This window comes from Brassica napus, chromosome C6, assembly GCF_020379485.1.
Source record: "Brassica napus cultivar Da-Ae chromosome C6, Da-Ae, whole genome shotgun sequence".
NCBI lineage: Eukaryota > Viridiplantae > Streptophyta > Magnoliopsida > Brassicales > Brassicaceae > Brassica > Brassica napus.
This window is the reverse complement of record NC_063449.1, coordinates 29,499,992-29,517,961: the sequence shown is the minus strand read 5'-3', so window position 1 is coordinate 29,517,961 and position 17,970 is coordinate 29,499,992. Positions and strand designations below refer to the sequence as shown.

The window sequence follows — 17,970 nt, the reverse complement described above, 5'->3', positions numbered from 1 at the left end:
CAAGCACCCCCACACTTTGAGGTATTTATACGAAGGTAAATTACCTTTCCATAATTCATATGGAGTTTTACCAGTTACTTTGTGTTGAATTTTGTTGAGGATATAATTAGTGGTAAGCAACGCTTCCCCCCCCCACATGTTCTGGGGTAACCCAGATTTCTGCAACATTGCATTCATCATCTCTTTTAGAGTTTGATTTTTGCGTTCAGCAACTCCATTAGATTCTGGTGAATAAGGAGCTGTAGTTTGATGGATTATTCCATGTTCTTTACAGAATGCATTGAATGGACCATCATACTCGCCTCCTCTGTCGCTTATAACTACTTTAATAGTTGTTTTAAGCTGATTTTCGACCTCGAGTTTAAATTCTTTAAATTTTTCTAAGGTTTCGTCTTTGCTATGTAATAAATATACATAGCAATATTTTGTGTAGTCATCTATGAAGGTCACAAAGTACTTTTTCTCACCTCTAGTTTGTATGTATTTTAAATCACATAAATCGGTGTGAATTAAATCTAGAGGTTTATTAGTTTTTTCAACACGAGGTGATGGCGTTTTTGTGAGCTTAGCCTATACGCATACTTCACATTTTTGTTTACTTGTTTTGCATTTAGGAACTAGATTTAAATTCATTAATTTTTGTATAGATTTGTAGTTTACATGGCCTAATCTTTCATGCCATATATTAAAAGACTCAACCAAATAAGCAACTGGCTCTTTCTTATTCATTGAAACTTTTGGAGCTACAACTTTCGGAGGGACTGTCATTACATTCAACTTGACAAGTCCACCCTTAACATACCCTCTTCCCAAATACATCCCATTCTTCCTAATCACGAGCTTGTCCGCCTCAAAACTTGTGGCGAATCCATTCTTGCTGAGCAAGGTTCCCGAGACCAGGTTCTTCCTCATGTCAGGCACATGCTTCACATTCGTCAGAGTGACCTCACGTCCAGATGTCATCTTCAAAATCACATTGCCGCGTCCTTCAATCTTGGAGACTGCAGTGTTTCCCATCCTGAGCTTCTCCTGAGTCTCGCTTTTCTGATAGGTGCTGAACATCGCCCTATCGGTGCAAATGTGGGTGGTTGCACCAGTGTCATACCACCATTCCTTGGGGTTGTTGCTTTCAACCATGTTGGCTTCAGTCACCACAGCAACGAGATCCTCCTCAGTGAGATTTGCCTGAGCCTTCTCATCCTTGATCTTTTTGCGACACTCAACAGTCTTGTGCCCCACTTTGTGGCAGTAGTGACATTTCCCCTTGAACTTCTCCACATTCGCATTGATCTCAATACCTTTGTTCTTGAAGTTTTTTCAGAAGCCTTCAAGGCTGCAGCAGTTTTGGAAGGCTTGGCAGGAAGAATTAGCGTGTGCCTTTCCTTTGCCTTTGTGCTCAGCCATGTTGACACTGTGCTCCTTAGCAGTGACCTTGTCAGCAGTTCGGTTTCTGGATTCCATCTGAAGCCTCATGATGAGCTCCTCGAGCCCCATCTTCTTCTTCTTGTGCTTCAAGTAGTTCTTGAAATCCGCATAGCTTGGAGGAAGCTTTTCAATGAAGCTGAGAGTTGTGAATGTCTCGCAGATGGACATTCCTTCAGCAGCGATTTCATGGCAAATGAGCTGAAGCGCTTCCACCTGATCCATGATGGGTTTTGAATCCACCATTTTGAAGTCGTGGAATTTTGAGACCACATACTTCTGGCAGCCAGCGTCCTCACCTCTGTACTTCTTGTCCAGTGATCTCCATAGCTCTTTCGCCGTGGGGATCTCACAGTAGACACGGTACAATGGGTCAATGAGACGACCCAAAATGTAACCTTTGCAGATGAAGTCGGAATGCACCCATATGTCAACAGTTGCAAGACTGTGAACATCATCAATCCCGTAAGGATAAGGGGCTTGTCCTCCTGGATGAACTTGTCCAGCTTCATCGTTGTCAGGAAGAACATCATCTTCTTCTGCCACGTTTTGAAGCCTTTGCCATCAAACTTGTCTGGCATCAGTCCTTGAGTGAACACACTAGGGACAGCCGGAGGAGTTTGAACTGCCACCGGACCACTTGCAGTTGCTGAAACTGAACCCGTCTGATAAAGACCAGCACCGAATAGACTCCGGCGAGTGGTTTCATCAGCAGCATTTCCCGCAGGGAGGATAGTGCTTGCTGTTGCTGCAGCGGTTGACGCTGTGATGTTTCCAAGGTTGTCACAGTTGCATCAGTGGCTGCAACGTTGAGTGGAGTTGTTGTGACATCAGTGGTGTCAATGGGGGTGTTGTTATCGTTCGTCATTTTTCTGTAGAGAAAAACATGAAGACGGATTAGATTAGTACTCCAATCAACAAATAACATATTATTTTTAAGCAAAAAATAATAGTTTAAAATCGATTTTCATTTTTGGTGTTTGAACCAAATCATATCGATATAAGTTTCGAGAAAAAACATTTTGCAAACTCGCTTAAAAGCGTTCGCAGAAAATGTTTTGTATAGACTTAGAATGTTTCACAAACTCGCTTAAGAAAGTGGTTATAGAAACGATTCATGTAAATAACATTTTGATAATGTATCAAAAACGTTTCGCGATAATGCTAGAAAGCAATCCGCAAAGTGTTATGAAACAAATAAGAAACGTTTCGCGGAAGGGCTATAAAGCAAATCGCAAACTCGTTATAAAGATAAGAACAAACATTTCGCGGAAGTGCTAGAAAGAAAAATCGCAAAAAACACGGTTCCAAAACCCGTTTTTATCAATAGCTTTTTCAACCCGATTAGAGCTTTAAACGTAAAGCTATTTTGAGTTAAGATTGTAAACGCCGGTAAACCGGAATGACATAAACGATAAAATAAAAGCGATGTTAAGAAAAATAGACGAATGTAAGAACGGATACAAGAACGATAAGAAATCGTATTCGCAAACAGACATAGAGTCGAGATATGATCTCTTTCCTTAACTCAAAATATTCACTCCGTTATTGAGATGAGACTGTACGAATATAGAGTCCCATGATAGAATTCATGGCAGACGAATCACGCCTCACTCGTGATCGCCCAATCGAACTATAAACTCTACGAAACACTCTCGTATTTACGACTTACGCTAAGGGATTTTTCCTGTTGGGTTCGATGCGAAAAGGTTAGAAATGAATGAAGAGGAGAGGCGATATTTAAAGAGACGAGACAACTCACTTCCCGCAACAGCTGCTGCACGTGGGCGAGAATCTCGCGGAGATCGAGGGAAGTTGAGTTGCAAAACTTATTCCCCAAAACTCTCTTATCTCGTTTAAAAATTTCTAGAGGATAAAATGCATGACATTTTTATTTTATAGACAAACTGCTTAAATAAAGTTGCATGCTGTTTTTTTCCCGAATTAAATGGCAAAACGTTGGCTTAACTTGGTCCAAAAAGAATATTCTTATTGGGCCGGAGGCCCTCCACCAAGACCCAAGACCCAGCCCACGCCGAGCCGGCCACATCGGGTAAGTTGAATGTTCCAGAGGAGTATAAATAAGTCTTAAGAACAAGGCGTATAAATAAGTCTTAAGAACATTCCGAGTTCATCACTTCATCACATTATTTCTCATTCAATTTAGCTTTGTTTTTGACATATGAATATACTGGATTTTAGTGCTCGTTGCAAGCTTTCCAACGAGCTAATAATCCGGTCATGAAGACCACCGGTTCGGCCGGAAAAGCTACCGGAAAAGTCAAAAAAATCATCTTTATATTCTGTTTAAAAACAGAGTTCCAACACTGTATTGCAGCAACTTGAGTCATTTAACATCATTTCTTGAAGGAATGATCCTTTTTATTAACTAAACAGAGTATTTTTTCTGTATTTGCAAACCAGAGTAAAATTTCAGATGTGCCCACAAAGAGAACTTACACCCTTGTAATGATTAATTTACCCTAGGGTGTTCTTGGGTCATGAGTATCTTCTCGACCATATTTCTCCAAAAAATATATGTCATCATCAAGTGAAGTTCCTTATCGTATTTCCTCACAAATCTTGACATTGTATTACAGATGAAGAAAGTACTAAGGGAAAGATATCATCCTATTTATGTCGATAGGACCAAGGCTAATGTATAAATATAGATCTTGGTAATCTAGTTTGGTTAGAGTTAAGGGAAATTGATTTTGTTTTGTTGCGGTTGGCTGATGCAAGTATCTTCTATGGAGAGTTATTGAAATCTGTAATGACTGATGCTTGGTTACATTGTGTTATGTTAAAGTATATTCTCGCCTTTGTATAATGACTGTAGGACAATGTATTGTTGTTTTTTCTTACGACAAACTATACTAGAGGAACGAACGTCAATTTCGGAATATTCGGGCAAGGATCGATGCCAACTTTGGGCAAGATCGATATAGATCGGGTTGGATTGCGTGGATCGGACTCTGATACCATGTTAAGTTAGATGGATTTCAAACCTAAAACTAATTGGTGATTATTGGAGTGGTCCATCTATCTTATAAATTGTTTAGGATCTCTTCTAACTACCGATTTGGGATATTTGTGTCTAATAGAACAATGTTGTATCCATAGGAAAATCATATGTGAGTTGAGTAGATCATAATGCGAACTTTTTTTTTCAATCTATCTATCTGCATTAATGTTTGCCTGTTAGTCTTTGTCATAACTAGATTGCAAATAACATCTTCTATCTATTTTCATAGTGGCAAGAGTCAGGTTGAATTTCACGACTCATCATGTCTCGAATGACTTGAATCGCCTTGTCTGGTTCACATGGAAAGCTGAATGCCTCTATTAGGGCCATGTATATGGCATCATTAATTAGGACGATGAATTTAAATCAGCTCAAGAAAAATCTGTTTGCCTTCTCAGAATATGCCTCGAGTAAACATATATCACTAGAGAAGAACTCTTTTATTTTATGCATTCTAGAAGATTTTCTCAAAGTATACCAGAGAATATGTTGTTGATTGTGTAGATACAATTCCATGAGTGTCGAGAGATTTCATTCTTCTTCTACCATTCATGTTCTGAAAGCCAAAGCATGGACCGTATAGGGGTCTGGGTGTTGAGAGAATCAAGCCTGTATTTAAGATAAATCATCAGCAGTGAGCTTGGATTCCCAAATACTATCAATTTAGTTTCTTTTTCGTAATAAGCCAACTAGAGGAATAGCTTTAGAAATTCTTCAACATTGTTGGATGGAGAGAGTTGTTGTGGAACAAATCAAAATAAAAGTCAAACACAATATTTCTATTTTATGCAAAATCACCAAACAATATCTTAGAATCAGCCAGTAATGAATTATTGGCCCAGAAAACGATTTGGAATGAATTTCACACAAAAATAATCAAAACGCAATCTTCAAATTTCTACAAACCACAAAACAACAATTGACTCAGCAACAAATCATTGTTTTTATTTTATTTTCTCTATTGATCACATAACAACTATATGTTTCTCTTTTTAATCAAATCAAAATTTAACCTACGAATCAAATCAAAATTTAATCTACGAATCAAATCATACACTAAGATTTTTCATATTTACTTATATATATACATTATGATTCTAAATATACTTAGCTGCTAAAAAAGGGTTATTTGTTTGATTGGAATTCATTAAACCAAAAATTGTGACATACAATATTTAAAATTTGTTAGTGAGAAGGACTTAAGAGCTATTGAAACCACGAAATACACCTGTAATGAATATACATAAAAAAATGATACTGCTGTATACATTATACAATGATGATAAAAAAAAAAACAAAAAAAATTACAAAAGAAAATCAAAAGAAAGGGAGTTCGGTAAAATTGACCGGAGGCAAACCAGGGGGACGAGAGATCGAGAGACAGAGCGAGAGAGAGAATAGCGAGAGAGAGGATAGAGATAGGATAGAGAGATCCTCGCGAGAGATAGAGAGAGAGAGAGAGAGAGAGCTAGAGGAAGCTACGAGAGATATCGAGAAGAGAGAGCTAGAGAGAGAGAGAGCTAGGCTAGAGAGCCTATCTCTCTCTCCTCTATCTCTATCTCTCGCTCTCTCTTCTAGCTCTCTCTCTCTCTCTAGAGCCTCTCTCCTCTCTCTCTCTCTCTCTCTCTCTTCTCTATCTCTCTTCCTCTCCTCTCTCTCTCTCTCTCTCTCTCTCTCTCTCTCTCTCTCTCTCTCTCTCTCTCTCTCTCTCTCTCTCTCTCTCTCTCTCTCTCTCTCTCTCTCTCTCTCTCTCTCTCTCTCTCTCAGACATATGATTTGCATCAAGGGGGTTAGCTAACTAAGAGTGTGAAAAGAAGAGACTTGATGATTCATACTAATCAAGACAAAACTTGTACTATATATGAGCGCTAATATCAAGCATAAAATTTACATGTGATTTATGTTCACAATATACATATTATCACATGCGATTACCTGCTAGAGAGATGCCACATGCATAGTTATAGCTAATTACATGTGATTTAAGTTCGCAATATAAATAGTATTACATGTGATTGATATTGTACATGCATATAAAGAGAGAGATAGATGGAACATGTAGTTACAGTAATATGAGCGCTAATATCACACATGTAAGTTACATGTGATTTAATTTCACAATATATATGTGCTAGAGAGAAGTTATTACAACGAATGGCAACTTTCAGTAGTGTCCATAGTTCAAACAATATACACATATGACATATTTGTATATAAAATTAGCTTATGATGTCATATTGTTCTTTTTGTTTCCTTCTTTCTGTTTCTTTTGCTCCTCTATCTTTCTTCATGCTCAGTGGTGTTTGACAAGATGTTTTTCCTTGGAAAACCCTTTAATGTTTTTTAAATGTTTCTCCAAAGTTAGTTGACAATATATATAAATGTGTGTTCTCAGCAAAGTCAACCACAATAAACAAGCTCAAATCAGTTAGCCTTGGTTAGTTTTCTTCTTTCATAATTTTTATGTTTTTTTGTGGCTATTCCTTGTGATTTTACTTTTTGATTTATTGAATTATAATCAAACAAACCCCTTTTTTTCTTAGCAGCTAAGTAGATATAGAATCGTAATGTATACATCTAAGTAAAAATAAAACATCTTAGTGTCTAATTTGATTCATAGATTAAATTTTTGATTTGATTAGAAAGATAAACATATTAGTTGTTATGTAATCAGTAATATGAGAAAATAAAAAGAATGATTTATTGCTTATTCAAATAAATTGTTTTGTGGTTTTGTAGGAATTCGAAGATTCCGGTTTGATTTTTTTTGTGTGTAGAATTCATTGCAACTCGTTTTCTGAGCCAATATAGTGCACAATAATTTATTCATTCTTTCTTTCTAGAGGAAAATGAGACAGACCCACACGAGAGAGCTTGAGAAAGACCCACACGAGAGAGCTTGGACTCCTATATCTTGCCCATACTAGCAGATCAATTCCAACAGAGTCCAAGTTCTGTAGTCTCTTCTCCAGATGACTGTCCCTCCATCCGGTATTGAATGACGTTCGTTGATAGAGATAAGTGTCATGGACGACCCTAGGCATAGCTTCAAGAATGTCTTGGTCACAGTTGCATCGAGAAAGCTGCGATGGAATGTAAGCTTCGTAGTCGTTGAGCCATGATTCAACTTACTGCAAAACAATATTCAAGAATCAGCGTAATGGAACTAAACAGCAAATGAGACTGAGTTTACACTAGCTTTCTACTAGTCTAAAGGTGCATCCACAATCAAAGTGCTCGTTACAAATAGCTTCGTTGAAATTGATCATCACTGTCCAAACTACTCTTTTGTTTTCTGCATCATTGCAATAGCTCCCTTTGGCTCTTCGGACAAGATCATCTCTCTTTATTTCAAAGCAAAGCTGGTTCGTTCCATCATGGGTAATTGACTGTTCTTCCTCCAGATTCTTCAAGCTTCTAATGAGAAATAACCGTTGGATTTGAGCTTCTCAAATCAGTTAGCCTTGGTTATTTTTCTTCCTTCGTAATTTTTATGTATTTTTGTGGCTATTCCTTGTGATTTTACTTTTTTATTATTGAATTATAATCAAACAAACCCCTTTTTTTCTTAGCAGCTAAGTAGATATAGAATCGTAATGTACATATCGAAGTAAAAATGAAACATCTTAGTGTATGATTTGATTCATAGATTAAATTTTGATTTGATTAGAAAGATAAACATATTAGTTGTTATGTAATCAGTAATATTCTTAGTTTGGTTATTTTATAATCTTAATAGTAAAATAAATATATAATTTGTAAAAGAAATAATAGAAAATAGTAAAAATAATAAAATAATAAAAGTTTATGCTATTTTTAGTTGTGAATAAATTAAATATTTAAAATATATTTATATTATTTTATTTTTAAAAAAAAAATTAGTGACCAATAAAATAGATTCTTAAACTATAATGATACTTAATGTGAGAAGGTTTAGATAGTTCACAATTAGAAAATAGCGGGATAAATTGCAGTAATCTAAAACACGAAGAACCTAAAATGTAAAAAATAATAATACGAGAACACATGTCATCAAACTCCTCCTTACACATGTCAAAAAAAAGAGAAAAGTGTACTTTATATATATAGAAATAAAGTTGAATTTTAGTGGAGAAATCAAGTAGAGAGCACAGAGTTTGACTTTCAGAGCCGGGTTGTATAGCAATCAACAGTACGGCGGAATAGTTTAATCTAACTATGAACATTAGATTAAGAACATAATAACATTTTCATACGGTAAGAGCATATACACCCCAACAGCTCGAAGCGCCATTGTTGATGTCAGAGAACGAAGAAGAACATTGCTGGAGTCTGAGATATAAGAAGAACATGAATCCTAAATTTGAGTGTCGACTTTGGGGAAGATGATATTCATATCTCGCTATCGGGCCAGATTTGATGATTAAAACGTTAAAGCCCACAAAATTGTTTTGCGAAGCCCAAAACCAAACACAATGTATACATTAATGAAACGCTGCGGTTTCACACGTGCCGCAACGTCCTAGGTGGAATCTGTCGTAGCGGAAGGAGGAGAGAGGGAACTCTACTTTATAATAATAGAGTATCATGGAACCATTCATTTGCTTTGATCCTTTCTGTTTCATCCTTCTTCCACACAGAATCAGAATATGTGCCTGAATTTTTAAAACTTGCTTCGCAGCTAGACAATCTCTTGTGAACCTATATATACTATCTTCTGTCTTGACAAAACAGAGGAAAACTTCCAAACAAAGAAAACAAAAACCTAGGGTTCTTGTACCCATGAATATCTTTCTGCTCGTATTTTCTCCAGCAATGGCCATCATCAAGTGGAGTTCCTTCTTGTCCTGTGAACAAATTCCACATTGTACCACCACTTGAGGACATCACCTTCCAAGCTAACTCTAACTTCGTAATGTTCCACTCCGGAAATCAACTGACCAAGCAAATTCAATTCTATCACGATTTGCTTTACAGCCCACATTAATCACCTTGGAAAGCGATTTCTCCAAAAGCTCAAATCTCACAAGATTTTGAAGATGTCTTTAACACTCTCACCGATTTTCTTCTCCGATGTCTTCATCTCCACCATCGCTAAGCTCGATCGGAGAACCTGGAGTGAGAGGTGAATCTCCACATGCTCATGAGCCTCCTTCAGCAGCGCACCACACTCCTGCCATGGCTACAATCTCTCCGACGTAAAGGCCGGTTCAATCATTATCCACTGCCGGTATGTGACATCAAAATAAATTCATTCCATCGGTTTAGTTTCCGGTACGCAGTTAATGGTTTGGTTACGGGAACTTATCTTTCATTCACGTGACCGATCACATATGTACTTTGAATCAGACGGTCCATATTGCTCAACCCGCTCCTTTATTTTTTATTTTTGCTAGATATTTTTTTGTATATATATATATATATTCAGAAAAATCAAATGTAATAGAGTTAAAAATATATCCTCCTATATATCAAATGACAAGTCACTTAATTATTTTTTGTTTAGTTGTCGATCATAGATTATGGTCCTTGACCACCCAAGTGAAGCTAGTTTTATGCTTAGTTGTCAATCATAGATTTTTTTTCATACATGTCGATTTTAAGAAAATTGTCATGATTTACTTGGTCAATAAATTTTAATATTATTTATTTTAGTTTAGATTTAACATAACAAATAAATCTAGTACAGTTGATATCACTTGTCAAATAATCTAAATTATTTTACAATTAATTATTTATGAAACTAATTGTTGAAATTATAAAAAGAATATTAACGTTTAATCAATTCTTTTTTATATTTATAAACTAAATAATATAATGAACGAAACTTTTTATATTTTTTTATTGTTTTAATTAGATCTAATTAGTGGTAGCTAATTTTCAAAGTTATAGAAAGTGTAATAATTTTTAATCAATTATTTTTTTATTTATATACTACATAAAATATTGAATAGAACAATTTATAAAAATTGATATAATGACTTCATATTCATATAAAAAAATCATCGTATCTCTAATAATTATTAATCTATTATAATTTTCATATATGCTTTATTAATATTTAGGTTTTGAAGATTGGACGAATTATATTTAACGAAACATATGAGAACCTTGATTTAAAAAATATTTTGCATTTAAGTCAAATATAGTGAATAAAGTAATATTATGATTGAAAAGAGTTATAAGATGGATTTTTATTGATTATATGTTTTGCATTACTATTTAGAGAGAGAAATAAATATTTGGCAAAAAATATGTAGAAAATTAGGAAAACATTAGCAAAAAAATTATAAAAATGAAAAAAATGATAATGAGAAAAATAAGAAGGGGCCAAAGAAGATGCATAATATGTGTCGGTGAAGTTAATGTGATAATTACATATATAATTCCACAAACATTTGTTATTACTAAATATTCATCGGATATTTTTACAACAAATTTATAGAAACTTTACGACTGATTTTCAAACTATTTGTAAAGTTTATATGTTTAATGTTTATAATTATTATTCAAAATTTATGACATTGTATACATAATATATATTTTCGTACAATATTTATATCCGTAAATTCGCTGACAACCACCTAGTAATGTTTATTTATGATAATGCATAAAATTTAACTCCGAAAGATAGTAATGAAAACAAAAATTAATGGTATTTGATCTGATGTGATCAATCAGATATATACTATTAAATTTAAGTTGGATGTTTTTAGAGAGAGACACTACAGTACAAACTTGTGAAAAGGAAACAACTTTATAGAATTTGTTTATTGGTTACTAGGGAAACCCAGCGCTACATGCCGGATTTCGATGATAGAATATATTCTAGTGAAATTTAAATTAATTTTATTATCTTGTAAAATAAAGTATTCGTCTAACATATAAAGATGCATTAATCACTCTCGCATCATTATTCCTAAAATTATTTTAAAAGAAAGTAAAAATCCAATATATGGATAAGAATATATTAGAATTTTATATCAGAGTATTTTGTAACATTTTGTATTATATTTGTTGATTTTGAAATAATTTGCTATAATTAGATATAGTGTTCCTACATTTTACAAAGAGAGATATGTATACTTGTAATAATTAGATATAGTGTTTCGACATTTTTGCAGAGAGAGATATGTATACTGCCTAGACACATTTCATTTAATTTTTGAGAATCCATTTAAAAGTTAAACATGGATTGCTTTTGTTACAATGAAGCTATAATGTCGTAAAGACCAAGCAAATATTATTATACATAATCACATTTTTCTAGTCAAAACTACGATTCATTAAACTAAAAACAAGTTTACCCGATACAAAAGAAGGGCAAGTTTAAAAAAAAAGAGCGTTGAATTTGCCACTGCATCAGTCTCTGCGTTACATAATCTATGAATATTATAGAAAGAGCAAGCTTTAAAGAAGTTGCTAAAATGTTAAATATCAAAGAAAATTTTGTTAGTCTCCTTGGCGAGTCCTTATCTTGCAGCATTCTAACTAACACCTGCAAATTATACAATAGGGATGCCTTAAAATCGAGAAAAAAATATGAAGAATACTTTATTTTTTATTACGAAGAATATAATACCTATAAAAAAAATACACAAATGATAGAATATTCTCTTATATTAGCCGATTTTGATTTAATTCCAATTGCCATTTGTTTTAGAATCAAAGGGTTGGTTATATGTTTTGTGAATCTTTATTTGCATGTGATTTTACCTTACATACGGTTATATGATATTCAGAGCTGAAGTTGTTGTGATTGACTAAATCGTATAATAATATAAATGTGATTCTCTGGATGAATATTTTTTTAATTTGTACAGTGCAATTACTTGATTTTGTTTGATTTTTTTATGTCATCAATTATCATTATGCGCTGATGTGTTCTTTGTAGAGTTGTTGTGTATTATGGCACTCATCTCAATTTTTTTAACTATTCACTTTAATTTCAAAGTTCATGTGTGTGGTGCCATTTTGCTTATTCAGGAGTGTGTTGATTCTTTAATGATAGTAATATGCATGATATTATGTTTGATTCATGAAATATTGTTACTTTCTTATAAAATTTATATTTTAATTATGTAATAATCATTAAGTGTTATTTCAATTATTTTATTGTTATTTTTCTCCTTTCCAATCTTATAGACTTCTCTATTTATTTTGGATATGTTTAAATATTGTGTAATTTATACTAAACTATTTTCTCTTTGTTAAACTTTTCATTAAACTCAAGTTATATTACGTAGCATCACTACATTTTAATTAATATTTTTATATATATTTTGATTATGTATTAATTATTAGCAGAATCATTTGTTTGATTGTGTTGAGACTGAATCATTTGTGTTGTTTAAGTTGGTGGGTAATTTGTTAATACAAAACTACATGTCCTGGGGGGGGGGGGTTTCTTATATACCATCCTTCTCTTGAGGCTGTGATGTTCGTTGTGCTGCGTTTAACAATAGTTGGGTTTATGTTTTGACACACTTCAAAGTAGTTTCCTTTTCATAGTTATATACTTGCGTGTTTGCTTCTTCTTTTTTTTTTTTTTTTTGGTCGAATTTGCTTCTTCTTTTCTTTTTTTGACATCTGGTTCTTTTTTTGTTTACTTGGTCGACTATTGGTTACTATATATTTAATATTTATCCTACCACTAAAAATAGTTTCATCTATATATATTTTATTAAAACATTATTCAGTGTTTTTTTATCTTGATTAGGCAAATAAGAAAAAAAAATATTTTAGAACACAAATCATATATTATTTGCAGTCTTATACATTTGTTTCTTAAATCCGTTGATACTTTTATTTTCCTTTATCTTCATATCTGTACAAAAGACTAAAAACCGTAGCTTTTAGTTTACTTATTTATGTACGCAACAATTAGATTAAACAGTCTTTTCTTTAGAAGGGTAAGAAGAAATGTTCTTCTCTGTCGGGTCTGTTGATGTGTACTGTTGCTTCTGTGATGTCTCCATGACTCCATGGTATGTTGTTCTGTTACCGTCCGCACCAGCTTTTAGAAAACAGGAAAAATCAGTTATTTTAGCACTTTAATATGGATATAAAAGTAAACCACAAAGTGTTGCAGAACAAATTGTGAACACAACACCGACCACACATAAGCCTATTCTGAATATGCAGCTGCTTAGATCTCCACTTATGCTTTACTTTGAAACGCTCAACACCAAAGATCAACTGTTGCTCGTGGTACAATATTCCCAGCAGGAAAATTGGCATAATTTGATATGTGTGATTTCCCCTTCTATGATAGGTTTTAGCTATCTAGAACTCGATGAACAATGTAATGCTTCTTTATTACCAATAAGAGAATCGATTACAGCTTTGACGATCACAGTGAGCTCTTTGACACAGTTTTAAATATGAATAGAAACACATGCTTTATATGATCTTTTTGTGTAACGAATTATATTTTTCCTTTTAAGCTTCTTTTTCACCTTAAAGAAACGGCGATAACTTTGTAAAGGCGTCCTGAGAGGAGTTGAAAGATCTTATTGGGTCCAATGGAATATTAAATTTGTTGCCACTGGCCAACTTGCTTCACCTCTCAATCTCTGTGGCCCAACCTTTGACTAAACTATCTGGTCTAAATATCCCACGCAGTTTGAATTGAAATACAGAACTATAATTGGCTAAATTTTGAATTTTGTATCGGCATTACTATTTCCTTTTGTTTCTTGAATCTTGTTCCTTTTTTCATATGGTCGGTCCAAGCCGCAGGCATTAAATGCTCCGTTGCTTTACATGTTCTTCAACTTGCAAGTGGTTCCTGACTATGTGCATCTCTATGTTTTGTTTTATTGCATATTCTTTGGGATTCGGCAAGTTCTACTTGTAATATTTGTAAATATGTGATGGACTCGTCAAGAATAATAAAACCGTGTGTTTCTAGACCTTTGTCGTAACCATATGAACGGACCACAGTACAAAATAGAAAACTGCCAATTAACAAGAAGACAACGCAATTATTTTCCTTCGAAAATTATATTATACCAAACTCCACTTGTCTAGTTCTTCGCGTAGGCCTCGATCAAGTTTTGATAGAATGCAATCTAATACGATTACTTTATGTACTATTTAAAAGAACAAGAAGCACAAGTACTGCGGTCATCTTTTTATGATGAATTTTGAGAATGTGAACGCATTTGGTAGGCCTAATATGGGATTCAATGGTCTGGTTCTTCACATGAATGGGCTTTAATACTTAAGTGGAAAACAACAGCAGACAAGAGAACATGTCTCTCGGCTATACCTTGAATCACTTCACACTACACACACTCGAATCTCCACTAGGATATCATATAGATCTTATGACATCTGGTAAAATTTTGACAATATATATGGAAAAAAGTTTCCTACCTAACACACACTATAGGGCAATATATCTGAAACTATACGAAGTATTGAAATGTACCAATAACGGCACTAACTTATAAAAATTATGATGATTTCACCTTTCAAGGTGTAATCAGATATTTTTTAAGTTGTTGGGGCTAAATAAAAATTAAGAAAACTTAATCCAACCCAAGGTCAAAACATGGATCCGACACTTTAAAAAGACCTGACTCTTGTCCCTTCTATTTCATGTTGTAAGCCGTCAAATTTCTCTTATTCTCCGGGACAAAATTGTGAAGATGGAATTTGGTTCAAGTTGCATCAAGAAATTTGGTTTAATGTATGAGATTACCGGCGAAGATAAGGACATCTTGAAATCTGGTTTTAACAAACAGATTATAATCCCTATCATGCATTCATAACAATAGCTTTCCATGTCACACAGACTGAAACAAGCGTCTCTTGTAGAAAGAGTAAAGGAGTAATATTTCTGCTGTGAAAGCATTCAACCATGCAAGTCATAAAAAAAATCCAAGTTCTTGTCATCATAGCCAAGACAATTGTAGTTATGTGAATGCAAATCAAAACAAAACTACAATCACACCACTTGAGATTCTATAAAGTAGCGATAAGCAACGAGTTCTGCTGGAGAGTTGTCAAGAGGGCAAGAGCCTAAGCTGAACTGCTCGTAGCTTCGATCTGACCAGCTTCAGAATTCTGACTCTAAAGCCAATTGTATTTGATACTCTTCTTCAACCTCTGGATCCGTAGAGTCCTGCTGCTCTACAACGGGATCACCACCATCAGTAACGTCTATGTTCTTGCCATTGAGCGAATTGTGTGGGCTAGGGATTTTTCTATGACCAATGGAACTTAACCAAATCGATAGACCAGAAAAAGGTTTTGACTTCAAAGCTGGTGTGAGACCTAGATGATGAATCTGGAAGTGGTGGTGATTATACATCGCTCGACTTTTTTAGTGTAGTTGGTTAAGGGCTCTGGAATGTCTGGTTTATTATCAACTTAATTATGATGTAAACCAGTTGGTTATTCTTGGTTTAGTTGGTTACACTTGTATATAAACTGATTGTAACAAACTTTATCTTTTAATGAGAAATCTGAGTTTACATCAAGAACACTAAAATGGTATCAGAGCTTTTCCGCGAAAATTTCTTCGATTGAGCTCAGATTTTTCGATTATCTTCTCTTTTCTTGACGATTTCATCATCAAATTACTGATCGGAAGCTGATTATGTTGCTGATTTGATCTCGGAAGCATCCAAATCACCTTTGCGAGCTTCTTCGTGATCTCATATCATCTTCGAGCTCCGATTCTCTACAATGGTGAAGCAAGGAAGGAAAGCGAGAGGACTTACACCTATTTCACATAATCAATCTCCAATCTCAACTCCTCTAGCTGCAAATGAGATTGTGATGACTCCACATCATGAGATGACGAACATACGCGATCGATCTTCGACTTTCCCGATCTTTGACGTTCACAGTCCGTTCTTTCTTCGCTCAGCTGATCATCCAGGTCTATCGATTGTTACTCATGTTTTAGATGGAACGAATTAATAATTGGTCTATTGCGATGCGAATGAGTTTGGATGCGAAGAACAAATTGAGTTTTGTTGATGGATCGCTTCCTAGGCCAGATATTGCTGATAATTTGTTCAAGATTTGGAGTCGATGTAACAGTATGGTGAAGGCGTGGTTGTTGAATGTAGTGAATAAGGAGATATATGATAGTATTTTGTACTATGAGGATGCAGTTGAGATGTGGAATGATTTGTATTTGAGGTTTCGAGTGAGTAATCTTCCGAGGAAGTATCAACTCAAACAATCTATCATGACCTCGAAGCAGGAGAACCTTGATCTGTCAACATATTACACAAAGAAGAAGACGTTGTGGGAGCAGTTAGCGAACACAAGAACTACTACTGTGAAGCGTTGTAATTGTGATCATGTCAAGGAGCTGGTAGAAGAAGCTAAAACGAGTAGGATCATTCAGTTTCTTTGGGGCTTAATGAGAGCTTTGCCAATATTCGTGGACAAATATTGAACATGAAACCAAGACCGGGATTAACAGAGATATACAACATGCTTGATCAGGATGAGAGTCAGCGATCTGTTGGTCACTCCTTGAAGAGCATAGCTAATCCGTCTGCATTTCAGATTCAGTCCTCTAATCTTGCTGAGCAACCTCACACTCTCTTGGCTCAGACTGGCTACCAGAAACCTAAGTGTTCTCACTGTCACAAGATGGGTCATATAGCTGACAAATGCTACAAGTTACATGGTTACCCTCCGGGTTCTGGTCCTTCAAAGTGAAAGAAACCTCAGACTATTGGTTCCACATATCTGGCTACTCTACCAGTTCAAGTTGCCTCAGAACAACAAACAGAGAAGTCAGATCAATTGAAGGAAGATATGTCTAGAGATCAGATTCAGACCATGATTTCTTATCTTAGTTCCAAACTTCAGGGATCACAGATTGAGTCCTTACCTGATAAATCCTTTGCTTCGACTTCACATTTTGTGTCTGTTATCTCACAGATTTCAGGTACTTTCCTTGATCTATATTCCAAATCTTATTATGACATGCTCGTTTCTTCAGTATCTACAGAACCGGTTGTGTCTCTTAGAGCTTGGGTATTAGATTCAGGGGCTACTCACCACGTCTCCCACACTAAAGACCTTTATGTAGAATATAGATCATTAGAGAATACTTATGTCACTCTTCCTAATGGATACACAGTTCATATAGAAGGCATATGATTCATTCAACTAACTGATGATATATCTCTGCATAATGTTTTGTATATTCCTGAGTTTAAATTCAACTTGATCAGTGTTAGTGTTTTAACTAAGACTTTGAATTCTAAAGTGAGCTTTACTTCTGATCAATGGTTTATTCAGGAACTTACACGGGAATTGATGATTGGTCAAGGTAGTCAAGATGGGAATTTATATGCAATGGATTTCAATAAAAATACTCAGTCAGTTTGTTTACAAGATGTGTCTACCACTTGTTCCTTTCCGCCGGTATGTTCTAGCTTTACAATTGATTCATCTACTTGGCATAATAGATTGGGTCACCCATCTAGTTCAAAAATTGATGTTCTTTCTGTTTTGTTGTGTTTAAAAGGATTAAAAAATGAAAAACAGAGTTCACATGTTTGTCA

The 17,970-nt window shown here is 34.6% G+C and overlaps 1 protein-coding gene across 1 annotated transcript; it reads left to right on the top strand.

Annotated features, from left to right (window-relative positions):
• The first annotated feature begins 16,376 nt into the window (after window positions 1–16,376).
• On the top strand, window positions 16,377–16,847 carry LOC125588461. Its single transcript, XM_048759814.1, has one exon. The coding sequence runs from the start codon at window positions 16,377–16,379 to the stop codon at window positions 16,845–16,847; it is 471 nt and encodes a 156-aa protein (XP_048615771.1).
• The last annotated feature ends 1,123 nt before the right edge of the window (window positions 16,848–17,970 follow it).